At 35.7% G+C, this 20391-nt stretch overlaps 2 protein-coding genes across 3 annotated transcripts; one reads left to right on the top strand and one right to left on the bottom strand.

Annotated features, from left to right (window-relative positions):
• Window positions 1-486: 486 nt before the first annotated feature.
• On the bottom strand, window positions 487-12924 carry LOC149411438 (uncharacterized). 2 transcript variants are annotated; one of them, XM_089646835.1, is made up of 4 exons: window positions 12905-12924; window positions 11534-11748; window positions 11225-11442; window positions 487-2452 (listed from the first exon to the last, which is right to left on the bottom strand). In XM_089646835.1, the coding sequence occupies exons 2-4, from the start codon at window positions 11643-11645 to the stop codon at window positions 2405-2407; spliced, it is 378 nt and encodes a 125-aa protein (XP_089502961.1). In that variant the 5' UTR covers window positions 11646-11748; window positions 12905-12924; the 3' UTR covers window positions 487-2404. The 2 variants fall into 2 exon arrangements, with proteins under 2 accessions (XP_089502961.1, XP_089502960.1); XM_089646834.1 differs by lacking the exon at window positions 12905-12924 and having other exon boundaries at window positions 11534-11827.
• Window positions 12925-14874: 1950 nt separating this feature from the next.
• SmD2 (small ribonucleoprotein particle protein SmD2) lies at window positions 14875-19111 on the top strand. The gene is made up of 3 exons (XM_089646775.1): window positions 14875-14999; window positions 15086-15338; window positions 18367-19111. Coding segments are annotated over exons 1-3 (360 nt in total). The 5' UTR covers window positions 14875-14997; the 3' UTR covers window positions 18472-19111.
• Window positions 19112-20391: the final 1280 nt, after the last annotated feature.

Genomic DNA, 20391 nt, shown 5'->3' with positions numbered 1-20391 from the left:
TTTTAAATAAAATATAATTTCGAAACAGTTGCAGTACTTATTGTTCTTTATTTCTCATTAAAACTGACAAACATTTCAATAAATTTACAAAGAAAGCATTTTTAACATAATAATAATTTCTTTACATCAATTACCCTCGCAAATATTATTTTGAAGAATTGTTGAAGAATTTGTGGAAAAACGGTTAAAAATATAAACCGCGGATGTGAATGGTAGAAGTAGGAACGCGCGAAGAAGACACGGCACGATCAATCATATACTTGAAACCGGTCAAGAGTCTTAATATGAGGTGTTGTATGAATATATGTGAGGCAAGGAGTGTGTGCCAAGTTTGTGTGACAGTCCTCTCGGCATACATCTAAAAAATTATTTACGTAAAACACGTTTAATGCGTACAGAATACTGTTTTTATAAAAAAAAAGTTTTTTATTAAATATGTAATATAAAAAAAATTAAAAATACAATAAAAAACTTTTAAAAGGAGTTCTTAAAATTAAAGTTTAAAACTATAAAAAAAACATTTTTTTTTTTTAAACTAACCGACACTTATTTTAAATTAAACGTTTAAGAATCTCAGAAACAAAACATGTGCGCTCTCCAAAATGGTAGAAACTGACCAATGCTAATATCAAAAGAAAGTGCGCAGAACAGTACAACTGTCTCGCTCCTTCGCATCTGTGTATGTTAGACTGAAACAAATAACATGACACAAGAACGTAAAGAGAAGACAAGAAGAATGGTATCGAAACCCACACATTACACTAGCGGACAACGCGATCTGTACTTATATGTATCAAAAACAATTTATTTTCTTAAGGTTTATAAAAATATGAATTTGTACGATTAATTTTCAAGATATTATGTATGAGGTCGACCGTGGGGATTTTGTACACCCCTCTTCGTGCAGGATGGGTTATCCAACAAAACCGAGAAACATATAAAATTCTTGTGTACCTTCCAAGATTTCAGTCGTTTTGTTTCTTCTACGTAAGCTATTCACTATTCCCTATGGACGGACGAATGGTTACCCTAGTCACAGCAATGATACTAGCTCAAAATTTCCTAGCATTGTGTAAACTGCTCAAGCTTTGAGCCAAGCCAGGATCTTGCCATGGATGCCGGCTGAATTAGTAGCCTCATGTGGCTCTGGCATCTCTCGTAAAAACACAATTTTTAAAAAATTAACTTAGGAACATTTAAAAGTATTTTAATTTTAATTTAACAATGAACATATTATATTTTCGTTCTTATTTTATTTGTAATAGCGGGTTCGTACGTTTCAATTTTAGTTGATAAACTCGACACTGTGAACAGTCTTTTAACAAAGTTTATCTTATCAAGTTTTTTGTTAGAATTCAATAAAAGTTGATCAACTAAAATTGAAAATTCTGAAACCGCTATTAGACATTGGAAGATCATTTATAAAAGGGCAATAATTGTGTACCTTTGTTGTGAAAAACGGCACCTAACGTAATATGATTAAACCAAATTATCAATTTTTAAATTGCAGAATTATTTATTTATTTAACTAAAAATAGTAAATAATATGTACAGTGGTATATAAAAGAAGATAACTAGAAGTGCATTCTATACAATGGGTCACTGACTTAGTACTTTTTGGTTCTAGACCATTTAGCACATGGTCTGTCTCTCTTACACTTGCCTGAAAACGTATATCGCAATCCCATTTGAATTTCTGATCTGAATGATGATTTTAATCATGGTGGAACACAGTTTTGAATGGAGATACACACCCAAATTGGGCTTATACAGGGTGTCTGGGGGTAAAGTGTACTAACTTGGTGACTAAGGTGATTCTACACGATACTAAATAACTTTCCGAAATATCGAAAAAAAGTTATTAATCTTTCCTACTTCTAAAATCATGTAGCATCACCCCACAAAGTAAGCGCTCTTTATTCCAGGACACCCTGTACTTTGAACATGAAACACGCCCACAAGGCACTTCTTGTGTTATTCTTTATTCTATGTATTATAATGTGTGCTAGTATAAAAAGCACATAACTTATAGCAATAAAGTTATTTAAATTTATGTGTTAAAAGATTTCGCATGAGTGATTCTTGCTTTGGTAAATGTTCCAAAATATATTCACTCACTCCGGATACATTATTTTCTATAACACTCTTCGGAGTTGCTCCGACTGCCTTAATATCTTGCTTCATCTTATGTACTAGATATTTTGCAAGTGCTTTTTGAGGATTAGATTGATGGCAGTGTTGTGGGGCCTCTCCGATGACTTTATCTTCTTGTGTCTTCAAGGTTGCCCTGCATCTGGTGGAGAAGGACACCCTGCATCTCCAGCTGGTGACTCCTTTCCCATTTTCTCTCAATTTGGAATATTCAAAGCCTTGGTAGAGTAGGGTTAAATTCCCCCTTTGTGTCTTAGAGAACAGTAAAGTCTCTATTGTTATGTTTTCCATGATAGAGAATCTGAAAATAAGAAACATTTTTTTTGATATTCAAGCTTTGTTATAGTACTAAACTACGGTGTTGTGAATGATTTGGGGTAATGTTTTGAGGTCATTAATTCTAGGATAAACATAGACTTTTCTCTATTTTCTTTAAATATAAAATGCATGTATTATATTTAAAAAACCTTCAGGAAGATATTCTCTAAATGATAGTGAAAACCCTATCAAATCCGTTGCGTAGTTTAGAAGAACTAAGCACACAAACACACAGACGTGGATAGTGACTTTATTTACGCTATTTAACCCTAATAACTAATCACTCGTCGAGGCGACGACGCGCTACTCGGCGTAATTCGAAATCACTTACTTTCCCCCGCTCCCCGACCTTGACTCTTTCATTACCTTCCTAATTTGAGTAAACAGTACAGCGCGTGACGCGATTGCGGCCACACGCATACAAGGACGTGCCCTATGCCCATCGCGTCGTTCGCTGGACGAAAGTTTAGATATAACAACAATTTAATTTTTAAGGTACGTACATTCATACATTCTTATATTTATTGTTAATGTTGGCGAATCTTCTACAATAGAAGCTCCGGTTCCATCTACGTCAAACGTGCGTAAAATTTGCTACCTGTGTTCATCCAAGGCCCCTAGGATGACCAAACACCGTTGCACCAGATGTAGAGGAACTATATGTGGTCCACAATGTTGACATGTGTGGTCACTGTGTAGACTGATATTTTGATATTAATTTGTAATTAAATTGTTCATTATAAACCTTACTTTTGTGCCATGTAATAAGTTCCTATCTTAATAAAATATTTTTGATTTATTTCTAGTGTTTTATTGCGTAGTCCACTCGACGAAAATGTAGTTACAATGAAACAATGAAAACAGTTTAGTTATCTCGGGTTAAAGACAATCCCTGAGGACAAAAATTATTTCAGGGCCTATGTCATCTTTTTAGATGCTATGTGTCTTTTTAGGGAAAGGAAGTAGAGAAAGTTCTAAGAAGAAAAAAGATATGAGGCGTGGGTAGGAATCTGGGGGTCAATATGTGCAGGAGTGACGGACTTATGAATCCATCTTTCCCACTGCGGTGCAAGGAGATGGGTCGAGAGTCTTGCTGGAGAGGTTAAGAGGTCTCACTCAACCAGTCTCTCCCGATCCGACCTGCCACGCAGTAGGTGGGTAAACGCATCCGCAGCCAAAACCTAGACAAACCTTACCCCATGAATCCGGGCACCCCTGCTAAGTCACCTTCGTACGTAGCGAACCACTTGCGGTTACCTATGGCAGGGATGTTAATTATCAAATAAATGGTTCCCGGGGAAGCGGTACCGTACCCTCCCAAATTGTCAATAAGAGATTAGAGACAACCATAGCTTAAAGAATAACACAAAAAGTGCCTTGTGGCTGCGTTTCGTGATCAATTATGTATGCTTAATTGAGACTTAAATTTCAAATACAAAACTGTGTATACAAAATTCAAATGGGATGGAGATCTACAATATCAGGCACGTGTAAATGAGATGGATCAGCTGGGCTATTGGGCTAAATGGAACATTTGTTTCCATTTATATTTGTATGCAAGGCACTTCTGGTGTTAATCTTTATTTTATAGAAACAACTATATAGCAGATAAAGGGTTCCCAACTGATGGGTCGCCGAGCAAATTCTGGTGGATCCCAATAATTACAATTCTGATTTTTTTTTTAATGACCATAGATTTTCGCAGCCCACAATGAATTTGTTTTAAACTTAGATATTATCCCTGAAGGTTTTGTAGATGAAAGGAACCGTTTTCTTGTGGAACTAGCTGTACCCGTCACGCGTTACTATGGCTCAGTCTGTCTGCGCAGATAGGGATAGAATAACACACGTTGCTTTAACGTCCTACAGATGATGCTGTTTTATTAAAAAAATCATGTTTTTACATGTCACAGGTGACATCTATATAATAAAGGTACGTTGGTACATATATAAAAACACATGCGTATTCGATTGCAACATTGTGTCAAAATTTCAAATCAATCTGTGAAGAACTTTTGGAGACTTAAGATTTTGAACAATAAACATTTACTTTTTTATTTATATGGCATATTATGGTAAACTGTAAGGGAATATTGGTGGGAAGCTGTTTCAGTTGGGAACTCGTACTCCACAGAGTAATTTCAATTACTCTGTGGAGTACGAAAAGGAACAAAATCTTTGTAGAAAGCTTTCAAGCCATGTACACAGGATATTAATGCCAACATTCTCCTAGAGATTACCATCAGATACAACACTGGCTTAGCAATGAAAATTAACATGGAGACAGAGGGTTGGGAAAGTACAAACATTGGGCTGCAACCTTTCAAACTCCTGGCAGCTGATTCTATCCTGCATAAGATAAGTATCCTCCAAATGTAATAATATGAAGATGCCAGCTGTTGATAGTGAGTTACCTGATGATTTGCTTGAGGCCTCGTTCTCTTCGGATGTCGAGGAAGAAGATAGTATAATTTGACGCTGGACTATCAATCTCAGAGTAGCCAAGATTAAATGAGCAGATCGATTAATATACCTATGTATTTAATTTTTGAATAATGTGTATTACAGATTTATGAAATCGTATTTCAATACATGTGTAATAATTTACATAATTTATAATTAATTATTAATGTAAATAAAAATGTAAATGTTCGTTTGTTCAAAATCTTAAATCTACGAAAGTTCTCCATCGATTGCTTTGAAATTTTGACACAACTTTGTATTCAAATGTGTGTGTTTTTATGTACCTATATTATATAGATGTCACCTGTTAAAGGTAAAAATATGTTTTGTTAGTACCATCTGTTGGACGTAAAAGCAACACGCGCTATTGTTTATCTGTCTGCACAGACAGCATTGCGGGGCACAGCTAGTAATTTATAAATTAAAATTTAAATAATAATAAAAATTTAATAAAGTTGTTGCCTAAAATGACTCTTGAAACCTTTAAGGACAAGGTTGAAAATGTCAAGAGACCTCGAGATATCTATGCTGGGCCATGTAGAATAATAGCAGGTCGTGGTGTCGACCCTGGCGGTAGTTGTTCGGTATGAACTATTTATAGCATTCCAGGAGGTATACACTATATAATAAAAGGGTGTGTACTAGGTATGATCTAATTGTTAATTGTAGCATATTTATTTATCTTTACATTAGGCTTTTACATGAAGTAAATATAAATGTAAGTAATACAGTTGTGTTAACTCGGTATTTGTTGTATATTGTAACAATGTTAAAGCAAGTACACGGTATTGATTTATAAAATAAATAAAGTTACATCACGTTTAAGTTAAATAGGGGGAGTCCGGGAGAGTTTAGCAGGGGGGAGACAATAGCCACTGCTCAAATAATCTGTGTGAGACTACGTATTGCGACGTTGCCTTGCTTCTTAAATGCCGCGCGCCCCCCCCGTCCCTCTAACGCACTGTCATTCCTTTCGTCAGTGTGGTTTAAAATTGCGAAGTGATAACGTGTTTTCGTGTCCAGTAAGTGATTTATTTCAATTTCAGATATATCATCGGTGTAGTCTTATATTAATTGATTTAAAAAAGTTATCTATTTAAATGGCAAGTGTATTTATCCTAGTAACACCTACAGTAGATAGCTTTTACGGATGTGGCATAGTTTTTATAAAAAATAAATAATAAACCGATTGGCATGGGGTGGGAGACATTAGCCACGCGTTGGAAGGAGACTTTACCCAGGGTAATCTCTCCCGACACCCCCAGGGTAATCTCTCCCGACACTTCAGGTACACTATAATGTTTTTTTTTTCAGATAAATAAACACCGAAAATGCCCTTCAAATATAAAAAAAAAGATTCAACAAGGAACAGAAGTAAATTAGAAATATCAGTAATAAAAAATGCTTTAGATGACATCGTTAAAGGAAAATCCATTAGAGGTGCTGCTTTGGAATATGGAATTGATCGAAACACATTACGGAATTATCTAAGGGACAGGAACAAATTAACTAAAATAAGTGAAAAAGGAAGCCAGTATAAAACATCTCAAATATTTACAATAGAAGAAGAAAACGCACTTGTTAACTATCTTCTAACTTGTAGCAAAATGAATTATGGCTTGACCAAAAAGGCGGCTATGAAACTAGCATGTGAGTATGCAAAAATCAATTTCAAAAACGTTCCTCAGTCTTGGACCACAAATGACTGCACTGGAAAAGATTGGTTCAGAGGATTTATGCAAAGACATCCTGAACTTAGTTTGAGAACTCCCGAAGCAACCAGTTTGTCCAGATCAACGAGCTTTAACAGAAAAACCCTTACTGATTTCTTCAAAAATCTCGAATACGTTAGGGAGGAATACAAATTTGAAGCTCACAACATCTACAATTGTGATGAAACAGGGTGTACGACCGTACAAGTGTGTCCCAAAGTAATAGCTAGCAAGCATGTGCGTCAAGTAGGACAAGTTACTTCAGCTGAGCGTGGCACTCTTGTGACCGTTTGTTTCGCCGTCAACGCTCTGGGAAATGTTATTCCACCGTTTTTCGTTTTCCCAAGGGTTAAATATAACGAAACTTTTATAAATGGTGGTCCTCCAGGCTCACAGGGCGACTCCTATCCAAGTGGATGGATGACAACCAAAAGTTTCATGAAATATATGCAGCATTTTGTGAAATATTCAAACGCATCTCTTCAAAACCGAGTCTTGCTTATCCTCGACAACCACGAGAGTCATGTCAATATTGAAGTCGTCCAATATGCAAAATTAAATGGAGTAGTCATGTTGACTTTACCACCCCACTGTAGCAATAAGTTACAGCCTTTAGATGTTGCCATATATTCATCTTTCAAGGCAAGATATAACACAGCCATGAATAACTGGATGCTAAGTAACCCAGGGAGAACAGTTACAATTTATAATATACCCAGCTTTGTAAGCACCATTATGTCGCAGCCAATCTAATATTTTAAGTGGATTTCGTAAAACCGGAATACATCCCTACAACCCAAATATCTTTACAGATGAAGATTTCTTATGCTCAGCAGTAACAGATAAAGAAATGACTGGTGAACTTCAGGATCTGGAAGCTCCTTCGGCTGATTCATCATTAATAGCTCCCCAACTAGACCCAGATGTCACCATGATCGAATCAGCTTCAACATCAACTGTACAACGTCAGTCAGAGCCTTCGACGACTGCTGATGCAGATGTATTCGATATTGCAGAACAATCAGCAGAGATGGCTTCAACGTCTCAACTTCTGGATATTACAACTGTACATTCCGATTCACCAAAAACAAACACTGTTTTCCCTGAAATTATTAGACCTTTTCCTAAATCTGCTCCTAGAAAAAATATTCGTCGTGGTAGACAGCCCGGAAAAACAAAAATATTGAATAAAACACCAGAAAAACAAGACTTAATTAATAATCATGAACTGAAAAATAAGAAAATGAAAGTAACTAAAACAAACCAAAGAGGTAAAGCAAAAAAGAAAACATTTACAAGACAAATTTTACAGTCAAGTGACAGTGAGACCGACTTAGAAGATCCCAGATATGACGATAGCTCAGATGACCCATGCGACGAAAATAATTGGTTTTGTTTCGTATGTGGAACGGACGAAAAGATAGCCATGCGACTGTGTGCCATTTGTGGCAAATATGTCCATGAGATGTGTGTCGGACTGACTAAGGATGACAAGGAAAAGTTTATTTGCCATCGTTGTTCTAATTAAGAAAAGGGAAATTGATCAAGTTTATAATAATTTAAATAATAAATGTTGATTCTCTTACACGTAGTTATAAGGTTTTGAATATTTGTTATAAGGTTTTGAATATTTGTTATAAGGTTTTGAATACTTATTGGGGTCATAATAATTATGTCACAACTCAAAATATTTGTGATATCATTAATTTGTGGCTATTGTCAAATTAAAATTATTAAAATACTCAAAGTTCCTCATTTTCACATTGTATTATGTAATACCAAGTGCCTTATCTTAAAAATTACATTTTTTTAAATAAAATAACAGTTTTTTATTTATTATTTTACCTACTTCTAAGTCCGGGTAATGTCTCCCTACTTGGAGGGTAAAGTCTCCCACCCGGGCTAGGCGGGAGAAATTAGCCAAAATCAATTTTTTGTGAATTCGTTAATAACTGATAAATTATTTAATGTTATATCAAACGTTCTTCAGAGAAAATATAGCTAAATAGTGCAGCTTAAGATACAATTCATAAAAAGTAGCAATATGTAGTTATAGAAAAAAAGTAAAATAAAATAGTTGAGGGCGGGTACACTCTCCCGGACTCCCCCTACATTTGAAATAATATACACGTCTTTAAAATAAGATTAACTAATTTAATTAAATAGTGTAAATTATAAACATATTTATAGAATATAGGTAAATAAAAATAAAGAAAGAGGAAAAGATATATATTCACTACGGAGAGGTAAACTCATACAATTCGGAAAATAATTATGAAGATTTCTTTTCATCACTAATATGGAATCTTTAAACATGTCAACATTCCCAAACTTCAAAATTATGCAGTCGATTTATAGGTTTATGAGGCTGATATTTTTTTTTAAATTGTCACAGAAAAAGGCAGCACTTTGTCTCGTATTTCTGGTAGGTACATGTAATTTTATTTAGGCGAGAATTTCAGGGCTGTCAAAACAATAATTAATAATTTTACTTAATAGCACATGTTCAGAAATAATCCACTTATCTGCCAGCGTGACCAAATTGAGTTGTTTCATCAGAACAAAAAAAAATCTTGAATTGGAATATTCAGTTTAAAGTTAATAAATCTAAGATATTTGTGATGTACCATTGTCTAAATATAGGGTTTTTTTTTTTTTTATAGTGAATACCTCACAAGAGTCCCAACTGCTCCCGTCTGGAGCCAGTGAGACTATGGCATCCCCAATTGGAGGATGTTGTGAGGCTGAAGGTAAGTGGGGAAGGGAAAGAGGAAGGTGGGGAAGTACCTGGCTATTCAGATCCAGTCACTAAACACGGCTAAAGCCATTTGGAGCAACGTTTCAATTCTGAATGGTGGTCTTACACCAGGGCGATACTGGTAGTATCTTCCACTCTGGAACGTGCCGCAAATATACTATATATTATTTTAATTAATTAATTGTGAAAATAACACAAATTAATCAAATAAAATTTATTTGCGCACGCCGGGTTCGAACCCGCGACCTTCGGAATGGCAGTCCAATGCGTTACCACTGGACTATGCCGGCCGTTTTCCAATAAGAGGTGTTATTTTGAATATTAATTAAGGAATTAATGATTTTTTATGGCCGGAATTTGATGGCATTGATCTGGACAACGTTTACTTTCAACAAGACGGCGCTATGTGCCACACAAGCAACGAAACCATTGATCTTTTACGGGAAAAGTTTCCGGACCGTGTTATCTCTCGAAGAGGTGATCACAATTGGCCACCGAGATCTTGTGATTTAACACCTTGCGACTTCTTCCTTTGGGGCCACGTAAAAGATAAGGTCTACGCCAACAGCCCAGCGTCGATTCAAGACCTCAAAAATGGAATTCGTGAGGCTATCGAGAACATAAGGCAGCCACTTTGCGATTTGGTTATGGAAAATTTCATGAAAAGGATATGGTCCTGTAGGCGTGGTCGTGGTGGTCATTTGACTGATGTTATTTTTCACTATTAACGGCATACCTTCCTATTTATAATGAAATAAACATTCGATCATTTATGTTAAAAAAGTGGCATTTTTCTTTGAATATCAATATAACACCTCTTATTGGAAAACCCCGTATAATACATCAATGTGCTGTTCCCTTTCTATGTTGTTGGAATGTATTTAGTAGCATGGAGACCAAGTTTAGAGTGTTATTATTTTTGCAGTTTTTAATTTGTCATGAATTAAAAACTACTTTATTTAAATAAGTTTAGTTGTTTATCAATAAACTAGCGCTCCCCGCAATGCTTCGCTATTGCTGATGTCTTTCCTGGGCGTCTCCGACTTCTTCTCCACCATTCACTACTGTATACTACAATGATACTGTTAAAAAACTATATTACATCGACTTTAATTCAACTCCCTATCTCATTCCAGTGCAGAGATATTGCGTTAAGTATTCCTCGGGCGTCCCCGACTACTTCTACGATTCAAACCACTCTATAAACACTCCTGGTACTAATAAGAATAAACTATGAAATTTTCAGCGATATCGGTGTATAACTTTCGGAGATTTAAGATTTTTAACAAATGAACATTAAAATTTTTATTTATACAGATTCTTATTCTATTCTATCAATATTAAACCTTAAAATCTAGGCATTCTATTTGTAAAACTGAAACTTTATTGCACAAAGTACTTAATGGTGGAAAAGGTTTATTAACTTCGACAGAAAATTATTAATAAGACAGATAATTTTAGAGATGGTTTCTAGTTGATCAAGCAGCGCAAACAGGTAAGCTAAACATTTGTCAAACTTCAACTAGAATTTGAGTCTAAACGGCATGCATGGCGAAAATATTTGGAAGAACCTAAATTGTAGGAAATATTATGCAAATTAGTTCAGTGCATGGTAATTTTTTCCTAAAGTTGGAAGTTTTTTTAGTTATAATTCCGATTCGTAATCAGCACACTAAAACACAGAAATGAGGAATGAATCAGAACTACACAAGAATTTGTTTTAAAACATCCCTTTTTAGCACCTAATGACTGGACTATTGTATGCGAAAAAGTCCGTGCAGCCCTTCCTTCTGGTATAAATATTTAGTTCTATAAATAGTACCTGTTCTTCCGCCTCTTGCTCTGCACTGCTGCGCACATCAGCTTTGGGGAGATCTCTTCGCTCGGCAGGAACCAAGATATCAATCAATGCCTTTAGCACCTGAAGGAACACCGCAGACGAGGAAGTGAATAGAGAGGTCTGTCTGGGACCAGCTTGCTGTAAATTTACTTGGCCTAGAAAACTGCTGAACAATATTGATGTTATTGGAGAAATGCTCGCTGAAACAAACGGAAATTACGTTCATTTGTCATAATCATTTGGTAGGTAAAACCATTCATATAACAAATAATATTTGAATTTTAATCCAACCTGGTTGATTGTGAATCGTATTTAAAAATCCATCAGCCTGTTCAGTCTGTTTCAAAAGAAATTCGGTACACGTAAACACATCCGCACTTTGCTTATCCGATTCAAACTCCATGAAGTTTTTCAAAGACAAGATAGATCTTGATTTTTCATGGGGGGTGGCAATTAATCGGGTGATCCCAGACTTGGGGTTTCCCAACTTCTTTCTTTCACAAAAGCTAAGTGACCAGATGCCATGCCGCGAAAATGAAAATCGGTAAATGTGAGTTTAAAAATTCAAATATCGCAGTTTTCACGCGATATTCTGGTTTTATAAGAAAGTTCTAAATATTTATTGCCTGTAGTTTTGACAAGCTTGAATAGCCTTAAAATAGAACGCAACAACTTTTGGCGCGTGTGTGTTGGTAAGAGTAAATCAGCAAAAAGTGTGCTGTGGACCTAGGAAGCCCTTAAAAGTTTACTGAAGGCTTCGTAGGTCCATGAAGTGTGTTGAATCAATCACCGAATGCTCTGGACAGAGCCAGGGGCACATAACTTTTGTCTGGCCTTGAAAGCGTAACGCCCCGATCCATTTTCTACTCCTAGAAAAATGCTGTGGCTGAAAGCTCAGATGTGGCTCAGATCTCCTCTGCTTAGAGTTTGACATCTCGCTCTTTACTATTGACTATAAGAATGCTAAAAGGTAAAAGGAGAGTGGTTTTTTTATGGGTAAGAGCTTTGATTATATAAATGTCTAGATAGAGTGTCGCACTGTTATTCTGACAGAAAGAACAGGCCAGATTTGAAATACTTGTGTGCGTGTCACGCACACAAGTATACGCAATTTATATATCGTTGACGTAAGCGCTTAAAGCTGGGTCCAGACATGTTCTTTTGTCCGTACCGTACCTCCGTTTCGTATCAGCGTCGCGATCAAGAACGCTAGTTTGGACGCCCGTTCGGTACGGTACGGTGGTACGGCGTCTCGATACGGATAGAGGTACGCTCCGATCCATCGCGAGTCGGTTTTTCGACCCGTTCAAAGGCGATACGGTACGGGTCTGCGCCAGTCTGGACGTGTTCGCGGCGTCTTACATCTTTCTCTGTTTTTGAACAATTCTAACTCCCACCAACGTCGCCTTTTTTGTTTTTTTTTCGTTATATTATTGTGAATAACAATGAAGGACGCGCAAGCAATCGTAAAATTCTCAAACACTTCCACAGTCGACGACATGGTGGGAGGAAATGAACACGCGATGATCGGAGCGACGTTACGGAGATACGGGCTCTTGATCGCGACGCGGATACGAAACGGAGGTACGGTACGGACAAAAGATGATGCGTCCAGAGTTTTTGGATCGCGACGCTGGTACGAAACGGAGGTACGGTACGGACAAAAGAACATGTCTGGACCCAGCTTAACGTCACTGTAGGCGTATTGAGTGATACCAGCTCCCTAGTATTTCCCAAAAAAGTTGGGAAAAAATATGTTTCGATTTTGCGGGACCTATAATTCGTTTTATTTAGAATTCATTTAAGTAAGATAGTTTTCTACATAAATATAATGATATAAATGAAAAGAAAATTATTGTTAAAAGAGATTTATTTTTATTTGATTATTTTTAACAAATAAACAAGAAATACGGAAAATAAGAAAGATACATTCCTAGACGCTGCCAAATGGCCGGCAGGTATCGCTGTGTCTAAATTTTTTTTTTTTTATTTACTAGATTCTTATATTTCTTAAAGAGATGAATCATTTAAATTTACTGAATTTAAAGTTAATGTTCTTTATAAATAGAACGGCGTCATTTGCGCCTTGCAATTTTTACCTTATGTGGGTATTTTAATTTTAAGAACAGGCAACCCTGTAAACAACAAACCATGGGCCAACAGTTGGCTGATATTTTTTTTTGGCGTTTCGTCGCTCGAACGCTCAATCTAGACATTTAGGACGGGTTGTTTCGGAGAATTTGAACAATTCATCAAATTTCAACGCTCATTTTCAGGTTCTGTGAAAGTCCTATTCAAGTTCTGTTATTATATCATTATAGGCTGGTTGCTTGACAGAACTGAAATGAAAACAGAACTTCAAAAAAACTTCCACAGAACTTGAAAATGAACATTGAAATTTGATGAATTGTTCAAATTCTCCGAAACAACCCGTCCTTATATAGTCAAAGGGTAAGAGAGAGGCCACGTGCGGAACCATAGTTCGTAAGTGGTTTATTTATGCACAGTTTTGTTGTCAAACGTCTTGAACCAATACGTAAATATTTTAATCTCGTGTCTAAAATATTACTTGCTAAAGTTCTTCGTGATAAAAATATAAAAATCATGTAGTGAGAGCGGCGAATTGACAGATTTTATCATATTATTGTTTTTTTCCGTCGAAAATTGTTCGTCAGTTTTTGACTGTTATTTCGCATTGAAAGGCAAATAGACCTTAAATGGCTCGTTAAAAAGTACTGGCAAATAATATTCCTAGTTCCACTTATAAATGTTATCGTGTTTTATCTAATTATTGTGGGGAAATTAAAAATATAAACATACATTACCATAAGTTTTTTTTCATTTTTATTTTCAAAATAAATAGAAAATTGTCAAAATTCGAGTGTCGTAGAAAAGCATAATCAAGTGTTGGCAAATTTTCGTCAGTGTTCTTTTTGTTTGATTCGTGTATTCAAATTTCTCGTTCCTTTTATAAAGAAATTCAAATTTAAAGTCATTTGGGGATTTTTCGTCTTATCTCCTCTTTCGTAAGTAGGTTTTGGCAATTTTCATTCGCCGTCCCCCGAACTCCGAGGCTTCAAATTATTCTAGAATAGCTTCGTTAGGGCTTTTTAGGTCCATGGATAGCATCACTCAATTCAGAGTGAATAGCCGTGTGATAAAAATTCACTCTCCTAAGTTATGGTAGTTCTGAATCATTACCGTATTGGGTTATGACTGTGATTGATATTTTTTTTTGAAAATTCTTCTAATGAGTTCCCATTTAAGGTTGCGAATAAACATGCAAAAAACCGCAAGCCGAAGCATGAATTACGGGACAGGAACGAAGAAACCGCAAAATTGCTGTGGTATTTTTCCTTTCCCATAATTCGTGGTTTGGCTCCCGGAATTTTTTTTTTGTTTACACGCAGCATTATATGGGAACACATTTCAAGAATTTTCAGAACCAATTTATTAATCACAGTCATAACTCATCAAAGTAATGATTCAGAATACATAACTTAGAATAGTGAATTTTCTTTCTCACAGTCGTAGAAACTGATGACTCATTTTTATTTCAAAAATGCCCCGCTGTCAATCATTCCAAATAAACCATGACTGAACTCTGGCAACACATTCCATAAACAGCTTATCCACAGACAAACTGTCACAAACTTCGCAAACTTTTCAGCGTGCTTCAAAACGTTTTGTTTCGTTCCGGCTTTTAGCAAATATCTTGATTATTACTACTTTAAACGCATTAGAATAATTTAGCAATGTAAGTAAAGACAGGTGTGTGAATTTGGATGGAAAGAAAGGAAAGTTGGGTTAGTATTTTGTACAATGTTTACGTTTTTGTTTTAGGACTTCTGCCGCCAAACCCCGTTCCGAGTTGAGCTTGGAAGAGCTGGCGAAGATCGAGGAGGAAGAATTCAGCACTGGACCACTTTCAGTGCTCACGCAGTCAGTAAAAAACAACACTCAAGTTCTGATTAATTGCAGAAATAATAAGAAACTCCTTGGCAGAGTTCGGGCCTTCGATCGCCATTGTAATATGGTATTGGAGAACGTCAAGGAGATGTGGACAGAGATGCCTCGTACAGGAAAAGGCAAAAAGGTTAGTTTATTTCGATAATCTGTGCGTATTGAACGAGCATCGATAATTCATATTTTCAAATTCATTACCAACCTAGTAGGTATATCAAATGTCTTCGGTGTCTTTACCGTATTGTGCAACTCTATTTCAAAAACAGCAAAACATTTTGGGGTAAAATTTCGATCGCGCTGGCCTCGCTTATTATGAATATTTTTTAGATAAAACCTTTAGATTCACCTTAATTACTGTATAACACAACTTTCTGCATTTGGGGCGGTGGAAAATATTGCAATAAAAATTTCTATTACGTAAAATTAAAATCTACTCTCGCATACGAAATCGGCGACGCGGCGACGGTCGGCCTCCATTTCTAACACTCGCTGACATTTTGTTATGTTGGTATTCCTGACACTTTACGAAGAGCTAGGAGCTAGATGCTAGACAATCGTAGCCGACTTCATGTGGATACATAAATGATTCGTATAAAAAACACTACATAATTTGTAATAATATAATGTAAACAAACCTTTTTAGAATCACTTCAGAGTCGAACTGAGGCACTAGAATCATGTTGGATTTCTTCGTCATTATAATTGAAACTGTTGTTATAAATACAGGCTTTATAGAGCCTGCTCGCGTCAAGGCAAGAAAAATATCCCAGTTTTCAAGTAGTTCAGCGGCTACGCTAGGTTTGTGTAACATGGTTTGTGATACGAAAGAAAGTGCCCCCTTTATAGCGCCTGCTCGCGTCAAGGCAAGAAAAACATCCCAGTTTTCAAGTAGTTTAGCGGCTACGCTAGGTTTGTGTAACATGGTTTGTGATACAAAAGAAAGTGTCCCCTTTATAGCGCCTGCTCGCGTCAAGGCAAGAAAAACATCCCAGTTTTCAAGTAGTTTAGCGGCTACGCTAGGTTTGTGTAACATGGTTTGTGATACAAAAGAAAGTGCCCCCTTTATAGCGCCTGCTCGCGTCAAGGCAAGAAAAACATCCCAGTTTTCAAGTAGTTTAGCGGCTACGCTAGGTTTGTGTAACATGGTTTGTGATACAAAAGAAAGTGCCACCTTTATAGCGCCTGCTCGCGTCAAGGCAAGAAAAACATCCCAGTTTTCAAGTAGTTTAGTGGCTACGCTAGGTTTGTGTAGCATGGTTTGTGATTCAAAAGAAAGTGTCCCTTTTATACCGCCTGCTCGCGTCAAGGCAAGAAAAACATCCCAGTTTTCAATTAGTTTAGCGGCTACGCTAGGTTTGTGTAACATCGTATATATATATATATATCTCAAAAACCATGTTACACAAACCTAGCGTAGCCGCTAAACTAATTGAAAACTGGTATGTTTTTCTTGCCTTGACGCGAGCAGGCGGTATAAAGGGGGCATTTTCTTTTTCATTATAAACCATGTTACACAAATTTAGCGTAGCCGCTCAACATCGCAGAAATAGTTAACTTAAATCAAATTTGAACGTAAAAAAATAAAATCCAATTATAAATTTCAATCACAATGCACACATATTAGGTAAATACTAATTTGACGGAATTTTTTAACATTAAAAAAAACGCCCGCGCGATTATGTCTCTAGCCACTTCTAGCCGTTCTTTTCGTCCTATAGTAACAGAAATACCAACAAAACAAAATGACATTTGACAATAATGTTTGAAAACGGACGGTCTCGTTTCACAAAACGAAAGCTAATTTTAATTTTACGTAATTGAAATTTTTATTGCAATATTTTCCACCGCCCCGAATGCAAAAAGTTGTGTCGTACAGTAATTAAGGTGAATCTAAAGGTTTTATCTAAAAAATATTCATAATAAGCGAGGCGCCAGCGCCATCGAAATTTTACCCATTTTGGTAAATAAACAGAAAATAGGGACACTTTGTACGCACGCACATATTTTTTTAAATCACTTTTGACGACCTCCGTGGTCGAGGGTAAAGCTCTCGACTAGCAAGCTGGAAGTTGCGGGATCAAATCCCAGTGTGTATAAGTAAATTTTATTTGATTAATTTGTGTATTTCACAATTTACTCATTTTAAATATTATATAGTATATTTCCGGCATGTTCCAGAGAGGAAGATACTCTCAGTATTGCCATGGTGTAAGACCACCATTTAGAATTGAAAACTTGCTTAAAATAACTTTGGCCGTGGTGACCTGATCTTAATAGCCCGCCTTTGTCTTCAATTCAATTACCTTCAGCGTCACAACATACCCCAATTGGTGATGCCATAGTCTCACCGGCTCCAGACGGATGGGAGCAGATGGGACTCTAGTGCCGTTTCACATAAAAAAGTATCAGTGAGATAATACTATTTTCCATTTCCGAAATATTTGCTTCTCATTATTATCTCTATGATACAAAGCATTTTTTTATAATTCTTATTAACTGTGTCCCCCTGTTCTTTATATTTATTTACCTTGGATTGCATTAAAATAATCCTGGGTAATGTCGCCGAATTCCACTTCACACTTAATACGCAAAATTAAAAAAATAAAAACGCTTGGTTTCAACTTAAGGATTACAAGAATCAACCATTTATGTCAGGGGAGATGTTGAAAGATGTATTAAAGCTTCACATGTTTTCAATTAAATTTAATATGCATAAAATATAAACAAATTAATATGCACGGGAAATACGCATAATACAATTTAAGAACGTTGTTGTGTACGTTTTTCCATCTCCCCTAATATAAATATACGTTTCGAAATAAAGTGTTATTTAAAAACAAAATTGTGTGCTCTAAGTGGAATTTGGCAATTTTACTGAATCCTGTTGTGAATGCAGCGTGAGAACTATGTTCTATGCTTTTTATTGATTTTCCGGCCACTTTTGTGCAATATTATGGGTCCATCTCTACTATTATCGAATTTCAATCATCCTTAAATTTTCATATTCCCACTGCTACTTCCCTCGGTTATCCTCTTCCTCAGCCATTCTTTGGGTCGCTTCCACTGGGGCCGCTATTCTTTCACGAATTTGGTTATTGCAATATTTGTGACCTAAATAGTTTCATACCCAATTAATTCTATTTGTTTTAATTTTCCAGGGAAAGGCGGTGAACAAAGATAGATTCATCTCCAAAATGTTCCTCCGAGGAGATTCCGTAATCCTGGTGCTAAGAAATCCCCTGGCCACCGCAGCGGGGAAGTAATTAACCTCACTCTTGCAACCGACCAACCACCGTCGTAATATTACAGTGCGTTTACATTCATGTTCATTTTGATATATCTGTCTTTCATTAGCCTTGTCTGGACCTGGGAGTGAACCTTTTGTGCTACCATTTAAACCAATGCATAACATCTTTTGTCTCATGTTGTCATGTCCTTGATCAAAGTTTTTATTCAGTTCTAGCAGAATACCTCGATCGTTAACTTAAATGTATTAAATGACATTTTTACGCTGAAAACAATCAGCGTCTCATAAATTAAAGTGATCTAATATAAATTTAAAGTGCTTCATTTTATAATGTTCCATTCTCAAAATTCACATTTAAAAAAATCGAAACAAAACTGCTTTGATTGTAATTGGTACTGATTTCTAATTGAACTTTATTGAATACCATTTTTTCATGCAATATCAGTTGGTGACAGGATCAACGCATAAGGAAATACTCAAAAGTTAATAATTTACAGATTCTTCAATATGTAATTCTGTAAATTGGAAAATTAGTGTATTCTCACATTATTTTAGGCTAAATTGAGAGATGATAAAATATGAATAATTTTTGGATGTATCAATAAGTTTTGTATAAGATTAATAATAGAAATAAATAATTTAAGTTCTCATATTTTTGTATTTTATTTATTACCAGCTGTACCTAGCAGTATGTCTGTGCAGATAGAGAAACAGTAGCTTGTGTTGCTTTTACATTCAAAACAAAAAAAGCATCTTTTTCCAACAGAAGTCACTGTTTTTCAAAAAAATAATGTTTGTACCTGTCACAGGTGACATCTATATAATACTGGTATATAAAAACACACGTATTCGAATGCAACGTTATGTCAAAATTTCAAAGCAATTGATGAAGAACTTTCCCACTTCCACCAGTCATTTGAGAAAATTTTCCCAACTATAAAAGTATTGTCTGAAATTAAAACCAAATTGGTAATACCACTCTATAATCTGAAGTTAGTCAGGGTTGGGATATTAACTGAATATTAAATATATGTATTTTATTACATTACATATTTTATTTTTTTCTTTTTGCTTTGGCACAAATCATTACAAAATAAATTCAACCCTTAAAAAATATATATATTTTACTATGATACATCTATTTTTATTACATATTGAAACAGTTTCATCTTTCTGCCACAGTCCTACGCATTGAACTGTTTCAACTTTCCGCCACGGCCTACGCATCGAACAACACAACCAAGTTACTCCATCATTTCATCAAATTTCGGAAAAATGCATGTGTGTGCATGAAAGCCACCAAAATTAATAGATTGTATTGTCATCGACAACTCGTTTCGCCGAGTTTTTAGCTTGGTCGGATGTCGTGAAATGGGTTAATTTCCACGTCCGAGATTTGCATTCATTATAGGTTGTAGGTATTTGAAAACAACAATTTTTGCATCTCCAGTGCCATAATAAGTGTAAGGATTTATTTATTGTATGTTACCGTTACAAGATTCACACATTGGCACTGTGTGTGCAGGAAATTTTAACAGTTTTTCCAAGATTTAAAAAACTAATTTCGTGTCCTGTACTCTCAACATGATTTTGTGAACGCTGACGGAGCAGTATCATTATTACAATAATTTTACAAACGTGAAGTGAATGAATTATACTGCCGTCTTATAGTAATTACCAGAATTAGCATAAATGAGTTGAGTTATCAAGTATCGAATTTTTATTTACAATTTTTATTGTTTTTTGTATACAAAGGGATGATATTGTGTTTGATAATTTCGCAATTTTACATCTCTTGGTAGGTAAAGGCGCAGTATTCCTGTTTATGTAAATAAAAACACAATGTTCTACGCTGAAATTACTGCGTGTACACTTACATGTACGAACACACTGTGTTTTTATCTACCAATTTGAAATGCATTCTGAGGCCGCATTA

Source organism: Hesperophylax consimilis, chromosome 25 (assembly GCF_061612785.1).
Source record: "Hesperophylax consimilis isolate HC1 chromosome 25, BYU_Hcon_1.0, whole genome shotgun sequence".
Taxonomy (NCBI): Eukaryota; Metazoa; Arthropoda; class Insecta; order Trichoptera; family Limnephilidae; genus Hesperophylax; species Hesperophylax consimilis.
This window is presented reverse-complemented; position numbering and strand designations above follow the sequence as displayed.